At 38.1% G+C, this 19,833-nt stretch overlaps 1 protein-coding gene across 3 annotated transcripts; it reads right to left on the bottom strand.

Annotated features, from left to right (window-relative positions):
- Nucleotides 1–2,172: 2,172 nt before the first annotated feature.
- Nucleotides 2,173–17,853, bottom strand: LOC308395647 (outer mitochondrial transmembrane helix translocase-like). 3 transcript variants are annotated; one of them, XM_080880563.1, is made up of 12 exons: nt 17,691–17,853; nt 16,193–16,332; nt 12,445–12,583; nt 11,225–11,320; nt 10,948–11,068; nt 8,046–8,246; nt 6,863–6,969; nt 5,970–6,059; nt 5,398–5,448; nt 3,733–3,857; nt 3,294–3,418; nt 2,173–2,306 (listed from the first exon to the last, which is right to left on the bottom strand). In XM_080880563.1, the coding sequence occupies exons 3-11, from the start codon at nt 12,565–12,567 to the stop codon at nt 3,295–3,297; spliced, it is 1,038 nt and encodes a 345-aa protein (XP_080736689.1). In that variant the 5' UTR covers nt 12,568–12,583; nt 16,193–16,332; nt 17,691–17,853; the 3' UTR covers nt 2,173–2,306; nt 3,294. The 3 variants fall into 3 exon arrangements, with proteins under 3 accessions (XP_080736689.1, XP_080736688.1, XP_080736690.1); XM_080880562.1 differs by lacking the exon at nt 16,193–16,332 and having other exon boundaries at nt 17,695–17,853; XM_080880564.1 differs by lacking the exons at nt 2,173–2,306; nt 3,733–3,857; nt 16,193–16,332 and having other exon boundaries at nt 3,290–3,418; nt 17,695–17,853.
- Between the last annotated feature and the right edge of the window lie 1,980 nt (nt 17,854–19,833).

Genomic DNA, 19,833 nt, shown 5'->3' with positions numbered 1-19,833 from the left:
TTTATTGAACCTATTATTTCTTTCTGTATTGCTGCTTGGTTTGGTAACAAGAATCTGAAGAAGAAGAATTGGTTTGGACTTTTGGTAAAAACTGCCAGCAAAGTCTCAGGGCATCGGCAAGATTTTTGCATTTCTAACATGATTAAAGTCAATTTTGATTTTCTTTAGGTGTGTTTAATCAAAGCAGAGAACTAACCGTCAGGAATGTCTGAGCTGGTGTGTACTGTGAGCTGGGCTGGGAGCTCCTGGCTTTTTACTTCTTGTACTCATTGTTGTGATTGCTGCTCTTTTGGTTTGTAGAAAACTGTAAATAGACAAATTCATTCCAACATCTCCCAAATGGACCAGCTGGCAGCTTTTCTGAAACCTCAGTATTTTTCTTCTTCTGTGATTAAGACGATGAAAGCACCAGCCTCATGTGACCTCAAGTATTAACAACAACAGCACAGCTTTTAACACTCCATTGTCACCAAGCCTTTAATCTAGACCTCCTGAGACATTTCCAACATCATGTGATGCTGGAAGCTCCTGTGCTGCCACCTGCTGGATGATTTATAAAACAGCGGTCACTGTGAGTGAACATTAAAGCTCAGTTGACAAGTTCAGATGTAGGAGTAAGTGAGGAGGCTTCCGAATGAAAGACTCAAAGTTTTTGTGAGTGTAGGAACACTGGGTTGTTTTTTTGTTTCATTTGCACTAAAGTAAAATTGTTGAGGGCTTTCTGAACTAAAGTTAAAATGAAATTTATCACAAACATAAACATATGAAGAGAAAAAAACTGAAACAAATCTGCAAAGATACACAGAAAAGAAGGTCAGACATCAACTAAGGAGAAACACAAGGACAAATGGAACAATATTATCATCCCTTATGTAGCAGGTTTATCAGAGAAACTCAGGAGAATCTTCTCCAAGCATGACATCCCAGTGTACTTGAGACTCAGCAACACACTCAGACAAAAACTGGTTTGTTCTAAGGGCAAAACTCCCAAACACAAACTTAACAACGTAGTATATGCTGTACAGTGTGGCGAGGAATGCTCAGACCTCTACCTTGGAGAAACCAAACAGCCGCTCCTCAAAAAGTTGATTCTCTTCATCTGGACGTAGCGTTTTCAGTGGGAGAAATTTTTTGTCACTAATCCAAGTGACTTCTTCAGTCTCAGCTGACTGCAGGTTTCCCCACTCTTATAAACAGTACATTTGCACAATGACTGAAACCAGCCCACTGAAGGAACAATGGGCTGGGAGGTCATTTCCTTGATTATTAATATACAAATTCTCATGACCATTGATCAACAACCACTGATCAATGGCCATGAGTACCATTCACAGAGAGTTGGGGAATGGCTGCAATCACAGCATTGTAAGATGGTGACAGATGTACCCTTAGGCCCCCTCCTCGATTCAGAGATGGTCTTTCCCTTTTCATGTAAATGGCCTCCTTGACTCCGAGCTCAAACCAGCGTTCCTCCCTGTCGAGGATGTGTACATCCTCATCACTGAAAGAGTGTCCACTGGCCTGTAGGTGTAAATAGACTGCAGAGTCCTGGCCTGATATGTTAGCTCTTCTTGCCTTTCACAAATATCAAAGCTTTGACTAAAGTCCAGCTGGGATAACCACATTTACTCAGGGCCTTCTTGATGTGATGTTCTTGTTCTGGCCACTGAGGACACACTCCATATTTTGCTGTGGCTTTCCAATGGACAACAAGGAAGTCAAACTAATGTAGCGTAGCTCATGTCACATTCAATTGTTTGATTGTTCAACTGGTCAATGGTATGAAGTGGAAAAGAGGGTTTTTCCATTTGATACGAGACAATAATATAAACCACTGCAGCACAGTACCTGTTATACCTATAGCATGTAATCACTTTAATAAAATATTATGGTCAACAGTATTGTTCGCTGCACTGTCTATCAGGACAAGCAGAGATGAGTCCACTGTCAGAGGCCATAAGATCATTTGTAACCTTCACTAATGCTGTTTCTGTTAGTCTCATTCATGAGCAGTATTAGTTTTCTTTTAAGATCCAGAAGTCTGTGATGTGTTTCATAGTCTGTAGCAAGTGTTTTACAATTAAAGGACCAAATAAATAAATCCACCCCACACAAATCAAATGTTACTCTGATTTTATTTTTGAGTAAACTCCAAAAATTCTAACAGAGAGCTGGTGCTTAGAATACAGTTGAATAAATATTAAAAAGAGATGATTTAATCATTTATGTACAGGCTGGAGTCTTCATGATCAACATGCAGGTTCAGATGCTGATCCTCTCAGTGGAATCGCACTCTCTCTTTCCTCCTTGTATAAAAAAAAGATTTTTAATGTTAATTTAAATTCAAAATTCACAGTTTAAAAAGAAATCCAGCATAAATGAACATGTTATAATAAAGAAAAGTAAATGGTTCAGTCTAGCATGTGCTCCAGTGAGACATTAAACGTCAGTAAAACTATGCAGTTATGAAACGTAACTTTAATCTGAGCAAAAACAAATTTGCTCAGTTGTAAATAAAACAGTGAAGTAAACGTGACCTGACAGACAGAACCTGAGCGAATGAAGTCCAGTGTTTAACCGATGAGAGCTGAAACTCAGCAGAGGTTTTAAACCTGTGTGCCGGTGATTGGACATCAGCCGCTGATAAAGTGCTCTGTAGTTTTCTAAGACTTGCAGGTCAGGTTGAATGACATTAGTTAGGCACTGCCTACAAAGGAAAGGGCTGCCAAACTCCATATCTAGAAAATCTTTTTTTTTTAACCCTTGTGTGGTGTTCGTATTTTTGTTACTCAGCCAGTGTTCATGGGTCTGGTGGACCCGCTAGAGTTTTGGCTTTCCAAATTAACACTATCAAACAATTTTATGTTAAATTACTCAACAGATGTTTACTTCATCCCAATTACAAGACATATGAACAGCAAACATGGTTAATTTTTTCCCTTTACCTTTGTTAGATCACATTTATGAATTAATGTGCTTCTCGTTTTTCTTTTATATAAAATGTTATAAATAAATCAGTTATAATCAAGTGGAGTGAGTGGAAAGACACAACACATTTACACGTGAAAAAATAATTAATTGTTTAATTTTTCTTTTGACATAAACTGAACACGGGTCTCACAGACCCGAACACCATACAAGGGTTAAACCCTCTCCTGTCTGGAAGCTTTTGGAATCAGAATTGGGATCTGAATGCTGTGGTTCTGAACACATTTTACTTTTGCAAGAGCAGCTATATAGTCTAGGTTCCCCTTGTTTATTTATTCATTTCTATGTGTTGTTTCAGTTATTACATTATGAATAGTATGACAATGCCTCATCCAGTGTCAGGCCACCCGGACTCTTGGACTCCTTCATCTTTGTTGTGGCCTTCTGGAGGTCATCCTGACTAATTGGACGGATGCAGTCATCTGAAAGGCTGAGAGAAAGAAATCAGACATTTAGCAAACAGCAAGTGAACTTCTGAACTTTATAAGAGCAGCTCTGCATCACTCAGTTCAATCATAAAAATGCCTGCACACTGAGAGAGTGAAAAGGAAAAAAAGATGATTTTCACTTGTGCTGTATTTGTCCTAATTAGCATGAAAAAGTGAATATCATCAGAATATTTATTTTATTAGTAATTGATAATACCTATTTGTCAAAATATTGACTTTTATCAATATGTCCATTTTAAAACATGAAACGTCCTGACACTCTACCCACTCTGACCTGGAAATACCAAACACCTACGTGTCAGAATCCATGATTTCTCGGACACACAGCAGTGCTGCCTCACGACAAATCTCTTTGAGGTCACTTCCTGAGAAACCTTCAGTTTCCCTGGCGATGTGGCTGAGGTTAGTCAGTGGATCCACCTACAGAGGCAGAATCAGTCTATCAATGAATCTAGGTATCATTGTAAATCAGAATTTGCCATTTAAAACTTACATTCAAAGGCTTGTGTCTAAGTTAAAACTAAAACTAAGTTTAGAAATCAATCCTGTGTGTGCCTCCAGGTGAGAAACACTTGATTCGTGCAACTGTTTTACCTTTATTGGATTATGGTGAGCTGCTTTTTCTGAATGCACCAGCCCACTAACTAAAGGGGTTATGGAAATCGTCTACATTATTGTTCTGTGTATGCTGCTGCTCCATGTCCTTCTCTTATATTTGCAGACTTTCCCATTGGTTGGTCTTTATCTATAAATCTCTCCCTCTTATTTATGTGTTTATATGCATAAAAATCATAACAATGCAGCCCTTGTTCTCACAATATCATACAGTTGATTGTCCCACAAATCAAAACACAATTAGGAGTTAGGCTTTGAAATACGCCGCCTCTGTCTCCTGGAATAATCTGCAAAAGGAACTGAAATTGTCAGAAATGGTTACCTTCAGTAAAAGAATGAGAGAACAACTCTTTTAGTCAGCGTGATTTTTTAATGCCACTCTTAACTGATCTGTTAAGAGTGGAAAAGTGTCTTGAAGTTCTCCAGAGGCCTGGTAATGAGCTAATTCATTTAATTCAGGTGTGTTGACTTTAGGCCCGCCCCTATTTTCTCATATTAAGTGAGAAGAAGAAGAAGAAAATCTCAATGTATCATGGGAACCCCCCAGCAGCCTACACCTACTGCAGCATAACTAAGGGAGGATTCAGGGTCACCTGGTCCAGCCCTAACTATATGCTTTAGCAAAAAGAAACGTTTGAAGCCTAATCTTGAAAGTAGAGATCGTGTCTGTCTCCCGAATCCAAACTGGAAGCTGGTTTAATAGAAAAGGGGTCTGAAAACTGAAGGCTCTGCCAGGAAATTAAAGGCCATCCAGGTCTTTATGTCTTTAAGACATTCCTGCAGTTTAACTAATTGGTGTGTGTTATCTCACTTCATAGATAGACAGACCTGGGTGTCATCTGCATGGCAGTGGAAATGTATGCTAGGTCTTCTAATGATGCTGCCTAAGGGAAGCATGTATAATGTAAACAGAATTGGTCCTAGCACTGAACCCTGTGGAACTCCATAATTAACCTCAGTGTGAGAAGAGGACTCTCCATTTACATGCACAAATTCGAGTATTTTAGATAGATCTGATACATTACGGTACCTGTAATACCTACAGCATGCTCTAATCGCTCTAATAGGATATTATGGTCGACAGTATCGAATGCTGCACTGAGGTCTAGCAGGACAAGCACAGACACGAGTCCACTGTCAGAGGCCATAAGAAGATCATTTGTAACCTTCACTAAAGCTTTCCTTTTCTTCACTCATTTTTATTATTGTGGATTTAATGTTTCTTTGGCTTCATGTACTAACTACATTAAAAGAGCAGAAGAAGAACCATGTTGGTAAAATAATGTAAGATCATAAGGATTAATATCTCAGTCACATGACTTTTTCCCTTTTGCTGTGAACTTACCGTCTCATTCTCCAGGATCAGTCTGAGTATCTGCTTGCGCTGCTCAATGTTCTGCAGAAACAAACACACTGTCAGACTAGTTTTATCCTCACACACCCCTGTCTGACGGTGGTGTGCGCCATAGATTATGTCTCATATGCTGGTGCATGCCACCTTTACGGTATCACTTCAGCTGGTCATGCACCACTCTGTTTTTGTAACCTAGCACATTGTTTCACGGCCACCACCGCAGATGAAGACATGACTGTTAGAGCTTTGTCAGTTTTTGCTGCATTTTAATGATGTATCATTAGAGAAACACAAGACTTCTTGGGATGCTTTTCTTTAGGTTTGACGTCTTCACTGCTTTATTCCTTCTAATGTGGTGATATTATCTGAGTAGTGACACCTGCCATTCAGGAGAATACATCAGCACCCTGTGCCTTAACAGGATAAATAGAAATGAATGTGTGATGATGTTGCCACGGCACGCAAACCGACCAATGCAGAGGGTACACTGCTGCGTTCAGTATGCTTTTTGTTTGTTGGTTTGTTTTTAAAAAAACAGTCAGACTTATTTTAAAAGGACATACAGGCAGCTTGATGTGGATCTTGGTGGGCATCCTCCTCAAGATGGCAGGGTCTATGTCCTCAGGATGATTGGTGGCTCCCATAATGATCACCTGACAAAGTAAACTTTTAATCAGATTTACATACAGACCGAAACTGCGAAGAAACATTTTATTGATCATCTGATCGTTTATGTTCAGGATTCACATATATTGCATAGATTATGGAGAGAAATTGGGTTCTAAAGGGTTGCAAATAGGGGTGGTTTTAAAAAAAAAATCCCAATTCTAATCGATTTTAGGTCTTTAGGGTCTTTCTGTGTGGAGTCAGCTGACATCTGGGATAGGCTCCAAAGCCCCCCGCAACCATGAAAAATATAAGTGGAAGCAAATAGATGGATGGATAATTGATTTTAATTTGAATAATCCAATACTGATTCATTAAATCCTAAAATCAATTTTTAAATATAAATGTATTTTAGCAGAATCTCAGCTTAAAGCTCACAAAACTATTTTAACAACCTCCAAACTGTTAAAAGAGCAAACGATTAAAGAGCAGGTAAATGGATTGATTCTCTAAAAAGATGTAACCATAAAACGCAAATCATTTACTCGTACACGCTGTTGGCATGAAAGCAAACATCTTATTCTGAAACTGCAAAAAGTTGATGCAAATTTAACTGAACTAGGAGCAAAAATGGCTAAAAACTACAGTTTTGCTTTATGGCCTATGGAAGTGAGTCCTCAAACGTTACACAGAAATTCCTGTAAACATTTGTGAATCAATTTATGCTTGTGGATCACCCTGTATGCATTTGCAACCCTTTTGAGACAAATTCCCCTCCATAATACATCCACAGCTCAGTGAATTTCTTGAGACTCCATATTGAACCTAAACATTTCAGACGTGTGCATACCTGGCACTGGTGGTCTGTTTCGAGTCCATCCCACAAACTCATAAACTGAGCCTTCATCATAGCTGTGACTTCATGATCTCTGCTGGATCGACTCCTCAGAAAGGAATCTGTTCATACACACAGTTTTATCATCTCAGTTATGATTTCATTGTTTGAAAATGTTTTGCCTCTTTTTTTGCTTCTATGGTATTTGTCAAAATGTATACAGTTAAGACCAAATATTAAAATACATTCACGTCTCTCTTTGAACCGTTTGTGCAGACCAAATTCACTGAAAGCAGAATCAGTTTCTTTATATGTTTAATTTATGTTTAAGAAAATTCTAAATTTTAAGGTAGTACATGGAAAATATCGCCACTAAATGTTAGCAGGTTGTAGTCAAGTGAATTTTGTTTTCTTTCCCTTCCCAATTAAATTGTATAATCCTACAGTGTCATGGTCCTGGCTCATTTGAACCAGTGTTTTGTGTTTTTGTATTTTCGTGTTATTTTGTGTTATAGTTTATGGTTAAGTTTCTTTAGTTAGTCTTGAGTTAATTCCTATATTGCCAAGGTTTTTCTGTTTAGCTCCTTCATTATATGTTATTTATTTATTTGTCTTTGCCCTCTGTGCCGCTCTCCATCTCTGTCTGTCTTTATATATGTTGTGTGAGTCTTCCATTCTATGTTTCCCGTCATGTCTCCTCTCGCTCGTGTCCCATCGCTCCCTCTCGTCTGCCTCTCCTCTCCATCATGTTCCTCTATTTCTTGTTTTATTGTGAAGGCCCTATGTCCCTGTAGCTGTGTCCCAAAACCTAGGCCGCATCCTCCTGAGGCCGCATTTGAAGGCTGATTACTTCACAGCCAGCGATGAAGCCTGTCCCAATTCAAAGGCCGCTCCAAATGCGTCCTTCATTTCCCTGGATTTGAAGGATGGGTTATTTTCGTTTCAGCTAATAAAACTGTATACAATAAATTTTTGACTTAACATCCTGCCTACGGGCCTGCATTTGGATCCTTTCCTTCCTGCACGACACAGTCGATTCATGACATAAAGTGGGCATTGTAAGCAAAACACACAGTTTAACAAAAAAAAAAAACTATTTTTCAAACTTAATTTGTCAAAATGATTTCCACTTTATCAGAGAGAGATAAACTGTATGTGTGTATGTGTGTGCGCGCATCTGTGTGTGTGTCTTTCTCACCTATCTCGTCAATGAAGATGATTGTTGGGCCCAGTTTGGAGGCCAGTGAGAACACAGCAGCAGTCAGTTTCTGGGACTCTCCGTACCATTTATCTGTCAGCGTGCTCGGCTTCAAGTTGATGAAAGCAAAGCCCGCCTCTTTTGCTGTTGCCTTGGCGATGAGTGTCTTACCACATCCTGGGGGTCCATACAGCAGCACACCTGTGTGAAGACAGTGGGATTTTGTATTATTTTGCCGATTGCTAGAAATCAAACTACCATGAAAGTAACAGCTTGTTGCTCGCCTACGGACTCAAATGTCGCATCGATGGCAATAGCTCATCTCTCTCACACACACTGTGGACACATAGGGCTCTGATATATCTCATATCAGCTCTGATTTCTATGACTGATTTGATTTCGATTCACAAGGTCCCGATTTTTCCCATTTCCTGATTCAGTTTGATTAGATTCAATTCATTTCAGGTTGACTCAGACAGTGAGAGATATTATAATTCTGATCATTTATTAGTACATATCAGAATCAGAATACTTTATTAATCCCTAAGGAAAATATGTGGGTTGCAGTTGCTCCAAGACAGTAACAGACTAGACTATTTAACAATAAGTTACAGATACAGATTTAAGAAATATCTTTTTTTTTTATATAAGAAGAAAGCTGGCACTTGTGAGTTTTCATCAGGGGTGTGAGAATCACAGCAGAAGCCTTTGTGTCAAAGTAACTGAGGATAAAACACAGAAAAACATGAAATTATGTTCATCCACCTCCTTCTCCCTGGTGTCCTAGACCTCCTTCTCCTTCCACTCCTCCACCTCCTCCTCCTCAACCTCTTCCTTTGCATGTCTTTGGATCCATTGTTTCAAACCTGAATGAGCTGACTTTGGCCCTTTTGTCCATCAAAGTTTCTGATTGGTGTGTGATACATTTTGACTTCGTAATTGTGTAGTAACTGAGCTAAAGCTGTGCTGATTTGAGTTAACATTACTGACTGCTTTCTAAGTGACAACATGGTGTCAGCACTGACAAATGTACGAATATGTGTGTAGAGTTTTACAGTAACAGTTCACCATATCTGACTCATGTGGTAAAGCAGCGGCATAGTGTTTATAGTTCAGGGAAATGGCTGTGCTTTTTGGGAAGTGGCATTAAGGTTTTGAAATTTGGGTTCACAAGATTGGTTGTAGTGTTTAAGCAATTGAGAAAACCGTTATTATTATTATTATTATTATTATTATTATTATTATTATTATTATTATTATTATTATTATTATTATTATTATGTTTTTGTTGTTTTTAATAGTTTTTTTTTTCCCTCTGTCTGAACTTATGCCTTAACAAAGTGACAAAGTCCACACCACTATAATAAATACGTTTATGTTTGTGTCTTATTCACACACCCAGGGTTCTTAGCCAAACTTACTTCTGGTTCTCTTATTACAGATTACGCTGCATTCAGGAGCCCTAGTCCTTTACTGCATATATCAGGGAGTCAAGTAGTTTTTTCAGAGCACCTACAGTATTAAGAGTTGTACACAGCAAACACACAAAATGCAAGACACACTAATTTGCTAAGCTATGATAAAATGAAACTATCAATTATAGTTACCAGAGTACTAAAGAAAGTTTAATTATTTGTTAAACAAATACTTTCACAATCAATACACACAAGCAAACAATAGCAAAACCAAGCGGCAATCCCAACACTTCTAATTTTAACCTGCACAGTCTTGAGCCTTTTGTCAAATCACATGCCAAAAATTTGGGGGTTATATTTGACAGCAATTTCACCTTTGAAAAACAAATTAGCTCAGTCGTACAGCGGTCTTTCTTCAAACTGAGGCTTTTATCTAAGGTGAGATCATTTTTATCTTTTAAAAACTTTGAACGAGCGATTCATGCTTTCATTATATCCCAGCTGGACTATTGTAACTCCTTATATGCTGGAGTCAGCCAGACCTGCCTGGCAAGGCTGCAGTTGGTCCAGAATGCTGCAGCTCGTCTTCTGACACGTACTAAAAGATGTGAACACATTTCCCCGGTACTTGCCTCCCTTCATTGGCTCCCTGTCCGCTTCAGAATTAATTTTAAAATTTTATTGTTGACTTACAAAGCCCTGAATGGACAGGCTCCCGGGTATTTGTCTGACCTCTTGCAGACTTATACCCCCCTTAGATCTCTTAGATCAAGTGATCTTTTGCTTTTAGCTGTACCAAGGTCGAGGCTGGTTCATAGAGGTGATCGAGCATTTGCAATCGTAGCGCCTAAGCTGTGGAATAATTTACCCGTACACATCAGACAGGCTCATACTGTCAATCTTTTTAAATCTTATCTTAAAACGCATTTTTATTTACTGGCTTTTAATACAGCATGAGAGTTATTTGTTAATTCATATTTGTTGTTTGCTTTTAATACTCTAAGTTGTTTTATTATGCATGTTGTATTCTTGTACAGCACTTTGGTCAACGCTCCTGTTGTAATTAAATGTGCTATATAAATAATTAAACTATTAACTATTAAGGTGCATTAAACTCTGTCGGAAACTGAAAACTCATTCACAACCTGTATGCTTTAAATAAACAGTGACAAACACTTCCATTTCTCTGGACACGCATACAGAGAATCAACCAATTACAAACAGACTAAAGTAAAAGAATTTAAATGGTATATATATATAATCAAAATAGAAATTACAGCAAACAAGAAATGGTTATTGTTGATCGATTATATCTAATACAGATGTAATGTAATGGTTAAAAGCTGTGCATCCTTTGTAGATTTTGATTAAAGTTTCTGTGGGTGTCCTGATTAAGGCAATTTTCTATCCCATCTAAGAATAATTAAGGCAAAGGCTGATGCTAATGGGGATCCTGAACGACAACAAAAAAGTGAATAATTGCTGACCTTTGGGCGGCTGCAGCAGCCGGGATTTCCTGAACAGATGTCTTTTCTGAACGGGGACGATCATTTTCTCCTTGAGCTCGTTGATCACCTCCTCCAGACCTGCGATATCCCTCCATGTGATCTGCACACAGGAAGAAATCTGGATGGATATTGCCTGCTAGTGCTGATGCACGAAGATAAACCCCACACTTCCTGTTTCTGTCAGTACTGGGTGGTGTCAGTTCTTTGTGGTTTATATTTACAGCTTCAGTTTAAACAACATGTAAAGTGGCATTACCTGCATGGTCCGCGGGTCAACCCGGTGAGTGACAATGCGCTGTTCATACACAGAGAGTTTAACATTTTTAGATTTATTTTGACCTGTCCTCGTTGTCTGAAAAACACAAAAGCAGAAACAAATCAAAGGCTCAGCCTGTGCTCTATGTCAGGATCATACTGTCCTCATCAGCAGGAGACAGTTTTCTCAAATAAAATATTCAGGATGAAAGATGTATGTGTAGGTTCTCTGTCATCTGGGTCATGGCAATCTAAGAAGCTTGGAAAGAAAAGTAGCTGGAAGAGCAGTTGTGCCATAGTCTATAGGATGATAGTTAAAATGTGACCATAAAGAAAAGACAGAATTATAGTCGAGAATAAGCAATAAGCTTCTCCCGGATGGCCGAACTCCTCACCCCATCTCTAACGGAGAGGCCAGCCAGCCTTCGGAGAAAGCTCATTGTTGCTGCTTTTATCTGCAATTTCATTCTTTTGGTCACTATCCAAAGCTCGTCACCATAGGTGAAGGTAGGGACGTAGATCGGCCAGTAAACTGAAAATTCTGCTTTTACGCTCAGCTCTCTTTTCACCATACGGACCAGTACAGTGTCCACATCACTACAGTCATAGCATCAATCCGACAAACTCTCAGTGCAGGACTCACTGCCTACGTCCTCACAAATTCTCCTACCCTCTTCCTTTACATCTGATGCGTTCATCGAGGTGAAAGAAAAAAAGGTTAGGAAAAGGAGATGAAACAGATTTCGGGAACCTACAGATTTTTGGTTACATGCTGTTAGAAATGTTCATCCTACTGTAAAACCTGCCTAGCAGATCTGATTATGAGCAGCTTCAATCCATTCAGTTTGGGTGTTTGTGCTCAGACTGATTTTTATGTGCATCTGCTGACTGTGGAAAATTATATCATTAATCTCTTGTCTTCTTTCTTGTTTGCACAAAAGCTTGTTTTGTATAGTTATTAATCGGGATGTTTTTAAAGTATAATTCTAAAAATGTCATTACCTTTACACATGAAAAGAAAGGCAAAATTAATATATTCTCTGAAATTATCAGGTAATATCTGCACATCAGCAAATCTGAGATTAAACATGAGAAAGAATCAGAATTAATCCACATTAAGGTGAGACAAAAAAAAAACAAACATCTGAAGACAAAACCTGTTGCAATAAATCTTGATTCCCCTCCCACCTGCCTGTGAGGCTTCTCCTGCTGATTCCTTACCTGGTATAACTGGTATATGATGCCTAGGCTTAGGCCTAGGCCTACGCCTAGACCCTGGCCTAGACCTTGGCCTAGGCCGAGAAAAAGAGCGATGCCTCCAGCTCGCACAAAGCTCAGTCCCATTGTCACGTCACAGATTCTGAGACACAAACAGGTTTACACAGCGATTAATGTATAAAATGCTATCAAGAAGATGAATACAAACAGCAGGAGCATAACAACTCACCACCTCGCAACACTCTCTCACTCACTGCTTGTTATTACTGTGCGGAATACAAATGTTTTATGAAGGACAGAAGTCTGAAAAAATGCCCAATCATCTAGAGTTTTAGAAAGTTCAGGAAGAAACTGAGACAATGCAAAAAGTCAAAAATATCTAAAGCTCGCTCAGAATTGGGGATGGGATACTTGATACTGACATTTTGACACTGTGTTTAGCTGACAAAGTGCAAATTTTTCAAAACACTGGCTGCGTTCCAAACCTCCCTCTTGTCTCCTCTTCCTAACCTCTTTTCCTTGATCTTGATGGAAATGTCACTGAGGTCAAGTAAAGGCTGATGGGAAGATTGATACTAAGAAAAGAGAAGAGCAATGCTCTGAAATTTGGAACATCACTAACAATGTGATGCTGAATGTTGGCTATGTTGAACTTACAATATGCAAAACATGGACTACAAAATCCATATCATACAAATCCATATCTTTACTCCAGTGACTTCTAAAATGAGAATATCCTATGAAAAATATATTTTATTAGAAAGGTTTGAATTTTAAAGTAATGTTTAGGTCCAGATTTAAATTGTTTTGATATTAAAAAGCTTTTAGATTTACTAAAGAGACACAGTTCCAGTTTTGTGACAGCAAGTTATGAACAGGAGAATTTTTGAGGCTGGTCGAATTACATATCCTTTTGTAGGAGTTTCCCTTTCAGGAGGAGAATATTTAAATGAGTAGCACAAATGTGAAAGTCTATGGCACACAATTTACTGGAAATGTCATTAATTGAAAAATCATATCTTGTGCTTGTTGTGATAGATGCTACAAGGAGTTTTAATTTTTAGGAGGAGAGATGCAATCAGAAGAAGTGTGTAATCGATAGTGATGATCGGATTTTGAGCGGATGGCTCAAAACTGTGGGGACATTACCAAAAACTCTTCTCTCCTCATACTGAGTGTTTAGAAGTGAGCCCCACCAATCGTTCCTAAAAAATAATGAGAATTTACTCAAATGGATCTCATATTAACTGAATATTAACTTAAGTTAATTCTCTAATTAACATATTAACTCCTTGGAGGGCATTTCTATTCGATTCAATTATTAAAGAGAGACAATCTCCTGATTTCCCTCTGAAAAATTTGAACACTACAATAGCGCCAAGTCACAGTTGCCTCAAGTCGCCTGCTATTTTTGTGCAAAGCTAACTGAACAGTCTGACTTTTGGTTCTAATCATGAGCTTGAATCCGTTAAGTTGAAGATGAGCAGACGATAATAAAAATGAAATATCTCTTCTTCCTCCTACATTCGAAAGAAAGTGAAACATAATTAACCAGGATGACAACTGAGATCAAAATTGGGTTAAGAGATGAAAATCATCCCAGAAGTCCTTGTAAATTCTCCTTAAATACAGTAACTAAGTACTTAAACCTCTGGCATTACAGAATGCTAACATCTGAGTAGCTCATGGTTGCGAGCAGGGGCGGAGCGGGGGGGTGGCTTACGGGGCTTAAGCCCGGGTTGTTTTGTCAGAAGCCCGGGGTATTTTGGAGTGTAATTTTTTCATAGTTAGATGCCTGGCTGACAACTGTATAAAACAAAAAGTACACACAATATTCGAAGCACATAGTGCACACTGTGGGAATTTACGACTGTGCATGAATCCCCCCCTGATATTGGTATGATCCAAGCTCAGGCACTAAGCGACTGAGCGAGGGGGCGGGGGGAGCTGCTGCCCGTGAGTGCGCTGTTGGAGAGACGGAGCCAGCCATACTAAGGAGAGCTTAAGTTTGAGCAGGTACCAAAGCAAATCATTCGTACCGTACAAATAATGTAAATATGACGGTGCATCACGAAAGATTGATATGAAACTGATCACTTGACCAATATTATTTTACTTGCTCTTCAAGTGAATCAACAAATGGCGAAATGAAAAGCCGAACAAATGCTATTTTTTAGAGAGTCTTAGCTTACGTGTGTTTATTTCATATTTTCAGTTCTTACCCTCCCCGACTAATTCGGTTTCAGTTATGTACTGAAATATAAGAATGGACATTAGAGGCTTCTTTCAAAGAAAAAAACTCTGGTAAATGTTATTTTATATATTATGCTTTGTATGTTGTTCAGTATATTTCTATGCAAAATAAGAGGGATTTCAGTACACAGCAGGATATTCACATTTGTAACCAGATATTTACATACACTTTAGGGAGAAAACATAAAACATTTTTACTGTACAACATCAATTTAGAGTAAACTTTTGTTTTAGATAAATATTGAAATATATTTTGAATTAGTTAAATGTCAGAATAAAGAGAGACAGAGCTTCTATTTTTTATCACTTTCATTAAATTTAGGAGTACATATACACTAAGTTTATTGTTAATTAATAAGAAAACTCCAGACGATTCCATTCTGAGCTGAAGAAGCTTCTGATAGGTTAGTAGAGTCCATGTGAGTAAATTGGTGGCACAGCTGTGGATGCATATAAGGCAAAACACAGAGCCTGTTTCTGTGACATGGGAAAATCAAGAGATGTCAACCAAAACACCAGGAAAAGAATCGTGGAGCTCCATAAGTGTGGCTCAATTTTGAATACAATTTGGTGCCATTTGCAATTAAAAAACACAGACAGTTTCTCTCTTTACTCTTAAAGTTAACAAATATGTTTTTATATTTATCAATCTAAAAAAATAAACATTTAGTCTGATTTGATGTTACAATTAAAAAAGTGTTTGTGTTTTGATCTGAAGAGTTTGTAAATATCTGGTTTCAACTGTATATTTGATGATTGTCAGCACAAAGAGGGAGAGAGAGGAACAGAGAGGGAGAGAGAGGAGACAGGACAGAACAGAGATGAACAAGAGCAGGTGAGACACACATGTTAGTCAAATGGTTGCTTACTAAAAGTATCACTGTATCATAGGTACTCATGTATCTCGTACCTAGTGTTTCTTTTTAGGTTTGTTATTTTTCAAATTCTATATTTATTAAGTTCTGCAGGCTTGTTTGCACAACAAGGCTAAATAATTATATAAACTTTTCTCAATCTAAATATTGTACTTTGGTAGAATTAAATAAATAAGTGTAGTGCAGGTCTATGATGATTTTTAGTGCTACTATCATCTAGTTCTGATTGTGGTTATGTCTTGGTTAAGTCCTCAGTAATCCTGCTTTTGAACTGTTGTAGTCCTGTTTTAATTCTGGATCAGTTCTGGGTCTGGTTGAATTGGGGTTTAGTCCTCGTGTCTTGATACAGCCCCGACTTCGTTCTGCCTTGCTGCTCAATTAAAAAACTAGTTTAAGGTGTCCTGCATGTGTGATATATATATTTCCCTATATGAAGTCATTCTTTTTTGAACAAAACTCAAAACAGAGCCTATTAATCTTTCAGTCATTTCTACACCCCCCCCCCCCCCCCCCCCCCTCAAAAAAAAAAAAAAATCCCACATGCATACTACCCTTTAGGGCTAAGCCCCGGGTGTTTCAAATGTCTGGCTCCTCCTCTGGTTGCGAGTAATTTTAATAATTACCGTAATAGTCTTTGTCACTTTGTTGCTGCTATTTTTCCTTTGGCATCGTTTGAAGAAGAAGAAAAAAACACAACAGCCCTTCGATATCGTGCTCCTGCTCTGCTCAGATTGTGATGATGAAAACTGAGGGGATCCAGTCTCTGTAGGCAGGTCAAAGCAGTTAAGAAAAACTGTAACGTCTTGATGCATGCTCAATCATCCAGGTAAGTAAATCTCCAAAAGTTGATTCTGTTCCATCCATCAGTGACTTCTTCAGTCTCAGCTGACTGCAGGTTTCCCCAATCTTATAAACAGTACATTTGCATAATGACTGAAACCAGTCCACTGAAGGAACATGGGCTGGGAGGTCAGACTGAAGAAGTCACTTGGATGAGTGACGAAACGTTTTTCCCACAGAAAACGTTACGTCCAGATGAACAGAATCAACTTATGTGCCACTGACATGAGTGTGATGTTACTCCATACAGAACCCCATTAAAACAAAATAATAGAAAAATAAATAACAAAATTATCTTTAAATGTCTGACTTGTGCCATTGAAACCTTCTTTTTAGTTAGTTAACCAGTTTCAGTTTCTAAAAATATCATTTGTGCAGGAATAGAAAGGTGAACCATGAGTCCTGCTTTCTTATCTAAAAATGTCCTGAAATAACATGTTGACCTTTTTTTTACTGTCTTAAAAAGAAGGTGAACATGATGAATGTAACATGATTTGGCTTCCATGCTAAAGACTGAAGTTACTGGAGAAAAGACTGTTTTTATGCTGACCCTATGCTCGATTAGGGCTGTCACAATGGCAGGTTTTCATGACATTACTGTAACCAAATGAGATCACTTTAAGCATATTAGCCCCACATGTTATGTGATGTAACAGACTACAATAACAAGCCCTTCGATATCGTACTATGTGAATGGACAACAAAGATTGAAGAAACACTTCATTTGTAGCTGGAAAAATGCAACATTTGGACAGACTTATGGGAAAATCTTCATGAGATTCAGTCCTTACGATCCTCACGTAATTAACGATTATTTTCAAACAACAAATTCACAAAGTATTTTTATAACATTTCATCCCCTGTTAGAGACAGATTGCTATTCTGAAAGTTAAACTTTTACAAATACATATTCCATAAAGCTAAGACCTAGTTCAAACTAACTGTCAGTCAAACTGTAAGGTCGTTCTCAGGTTCTCCTCTTTTCCTAAGTCCATATCTATCCTCATCCACAAACAAAGTGAGTAGGAATATGAGACAGGAGGGACTTTGAAAAAAAAAACTCAAACGCACAAAAACTTTAAATCAGCCAACGTGACATGTGTGTTTTGAATCACACCTCGGAGTACCTGCGCTTCATAAACCCGCCACACAAGCATCCATTATCCACATACTCATACATACTGAATCAATATAAAAAAAAATATAATGTATAGGCTACCACTTCTTCAAGCAAAATTTAAATATATATTCTGTTTTATAAAAAAATAAAATAAATCTCACCTACAGAAGGACAACACGAAGACGGCAACAAACAAGTCAGGTAGAGTAAAGCAGCAGATATCGTTTTAGGAGAAATCACGTGGTGACACAGCTGAGTTGCGGTGGTGCCAAACTGCATGGGAAGCGCCAACTTTCGTCTTATTTGCTGTTCGTGGTGAGAGGAGGAGACTGTCTTTCGTGCTGTTCGCTGGTTTACTTTTTTTGCTCGTTTATCAGCGGGAAAACACAGCAAGGGAACTAAACCGAATCGAAGGAACGAGACGAGGAAAGTGAAACTAAATACAAAGCACAACAGACAACCAGCATAAAACAGGGAAACAAAACGCAAGAACACTTTTCAAAGTGACACGAACTCAACAACAACATAACACACGGGAGGAATAAAGCGAATCAAGGAATATAAACAAAGTATAACAATAGACAGAAATAGTAAAACTAAGTAAGTAAAAAAACTAAGAAAGCACGTGAATATAAACATAAACCAACCACAAAATATCTGCTGAAGGAAAAGAACCTAAAACTGGAAAAAAAAAAAAAAAAAACAACCAAATCACGAGTCAGTGAAAGCTATATAATGGTTAAAAAAAAACCTCAAGCAAACAAACAAAAAAAACAAACAAAAAAATTTAATGTCCAAATTTATCCTCTATAATAAGTTGTTTGCACTGATTTTCAGTTCAGCTTTCAGTCCATCATGACTCAGCTCTTTCTCCATCGGTAATAATCAATAATCATATGACCGAAAACAATTACCATGAACATATTGCAATGCAATATAATGTGTGTGATAGAAATGAAAACTATTAAATGAATTTATTATTTTGCGCCCTTTTTAATTTTAGACAAAAAGTGCAGTTTTGGACTGACAAAAATGCCCCATTTTTAGATATGGAAAAGGTTATTCTTAAAAACAGCTGCTTCTTAACAACAGAGAGCAGGATGGGGGGAGATGGAGGCTGCACGCCCCGTTAAGCATTATTTCGTTTTATTTGCTTTTGCTTAATCCGAAAAAAGGAACATAGGAAGCACAGGTAGACTTACACACGCCACACCTCTGCATGAGTCGGTCGCACAGGAGCAAGAGTCCACGCGATAGTGTGTTTCGTCTCGCACATCAGCCAGTGTGGGTACAATGGCAATCTCTCGAACTCCTCCCAGACCCGTCAATAAAATCATTAAGATATTTTTTGATAAACTGCCAAAGAGCCATTTTTACCCCCCAGTTCAGACGCCTCTGCATTAGGATCTGATCCAGCAAACCTGAGGAGAGCAGCGGACACGAACCACTGTTGAACCATGTGTGAAATAAAATTAAATGAAAAAATGATTGTGAAGAAGTGACGGACATTTGATGGCAGGTCTTAGATAATCGTGAGTTATTGTGTCTGATTGTAAGATTGTAAAATTGCAAAATTGTAAAAAACACAAAACTCTGGTAGAGGCGTACACGCACTGTGGAAAAGTAAAGGCGTGTTGCTTTCTCTAAAATTGTTTTGTGAACAGTTTTCCAAGTATATATTCCTTTTAAAATGTGACACATGTAATATGATCATCAAAGAACGTGATTTTTATAAAACATGTATTCTTCTGTTTTGAAAGTGTCAGATTTTCATAAAACATTTATTAGTGTAGCGGCAATCTTCGGTCCTTCGTCGCTTCTGCTGGACGTAAAGTTTCTGACTCGTGCTTGGCTGTAGGCCTTTCGGTAGCAAAAACGAGGTGAATGTAAAAAAGAAAAAAAGGAAAACGTTTATTTACTCCACACAAACCGAAAACTCCAAAACAAATGCCTCCAGTGGAGCTCCGTTTACATCTATTTTATGTCATAACTAAACGATAAACAACTGTTGCTCCACCACATTGCGGCCTAACACACCCGCTTTGTCAATGAGAACGTGTTGATGACACCTACCACCACTTTACAACAACCCAATAGATTAAGAAAGCAGGACAAATTTAGAGCATATGGACCATAGTATATTGTATTACAACATAAAATAATCCAGATTGTAACTAGAAACTCAGATTACAGATCATAACAAAATACTCAAATACGTTCCGATGTATTTGAGTAAAATATTGGCCTGGACTGTCTAAGCTCCAATAATTAGTATGTTGTAATTTGTTTAGACTGTGTGCAATT

This window comes from Rhamphochromis sp. 'chilingali' (assembly GCF_963969265.1).
Source record: "Rhamphochromis sp. 'chilingali' genome assembly, chromosome: 1".
NCBI lineage: Eukaryota > Metazoa > Chordata > Actinopteri > Cichliformes > Cichlidae > Rhamphochromis > Rhamphochromis sp. 'chilingali'.
The sequence above is the reverse complement of the archived record's forward strand: the minus strand, read 5'-3'. Positions and strand labels throughout refer to the sequence as shown.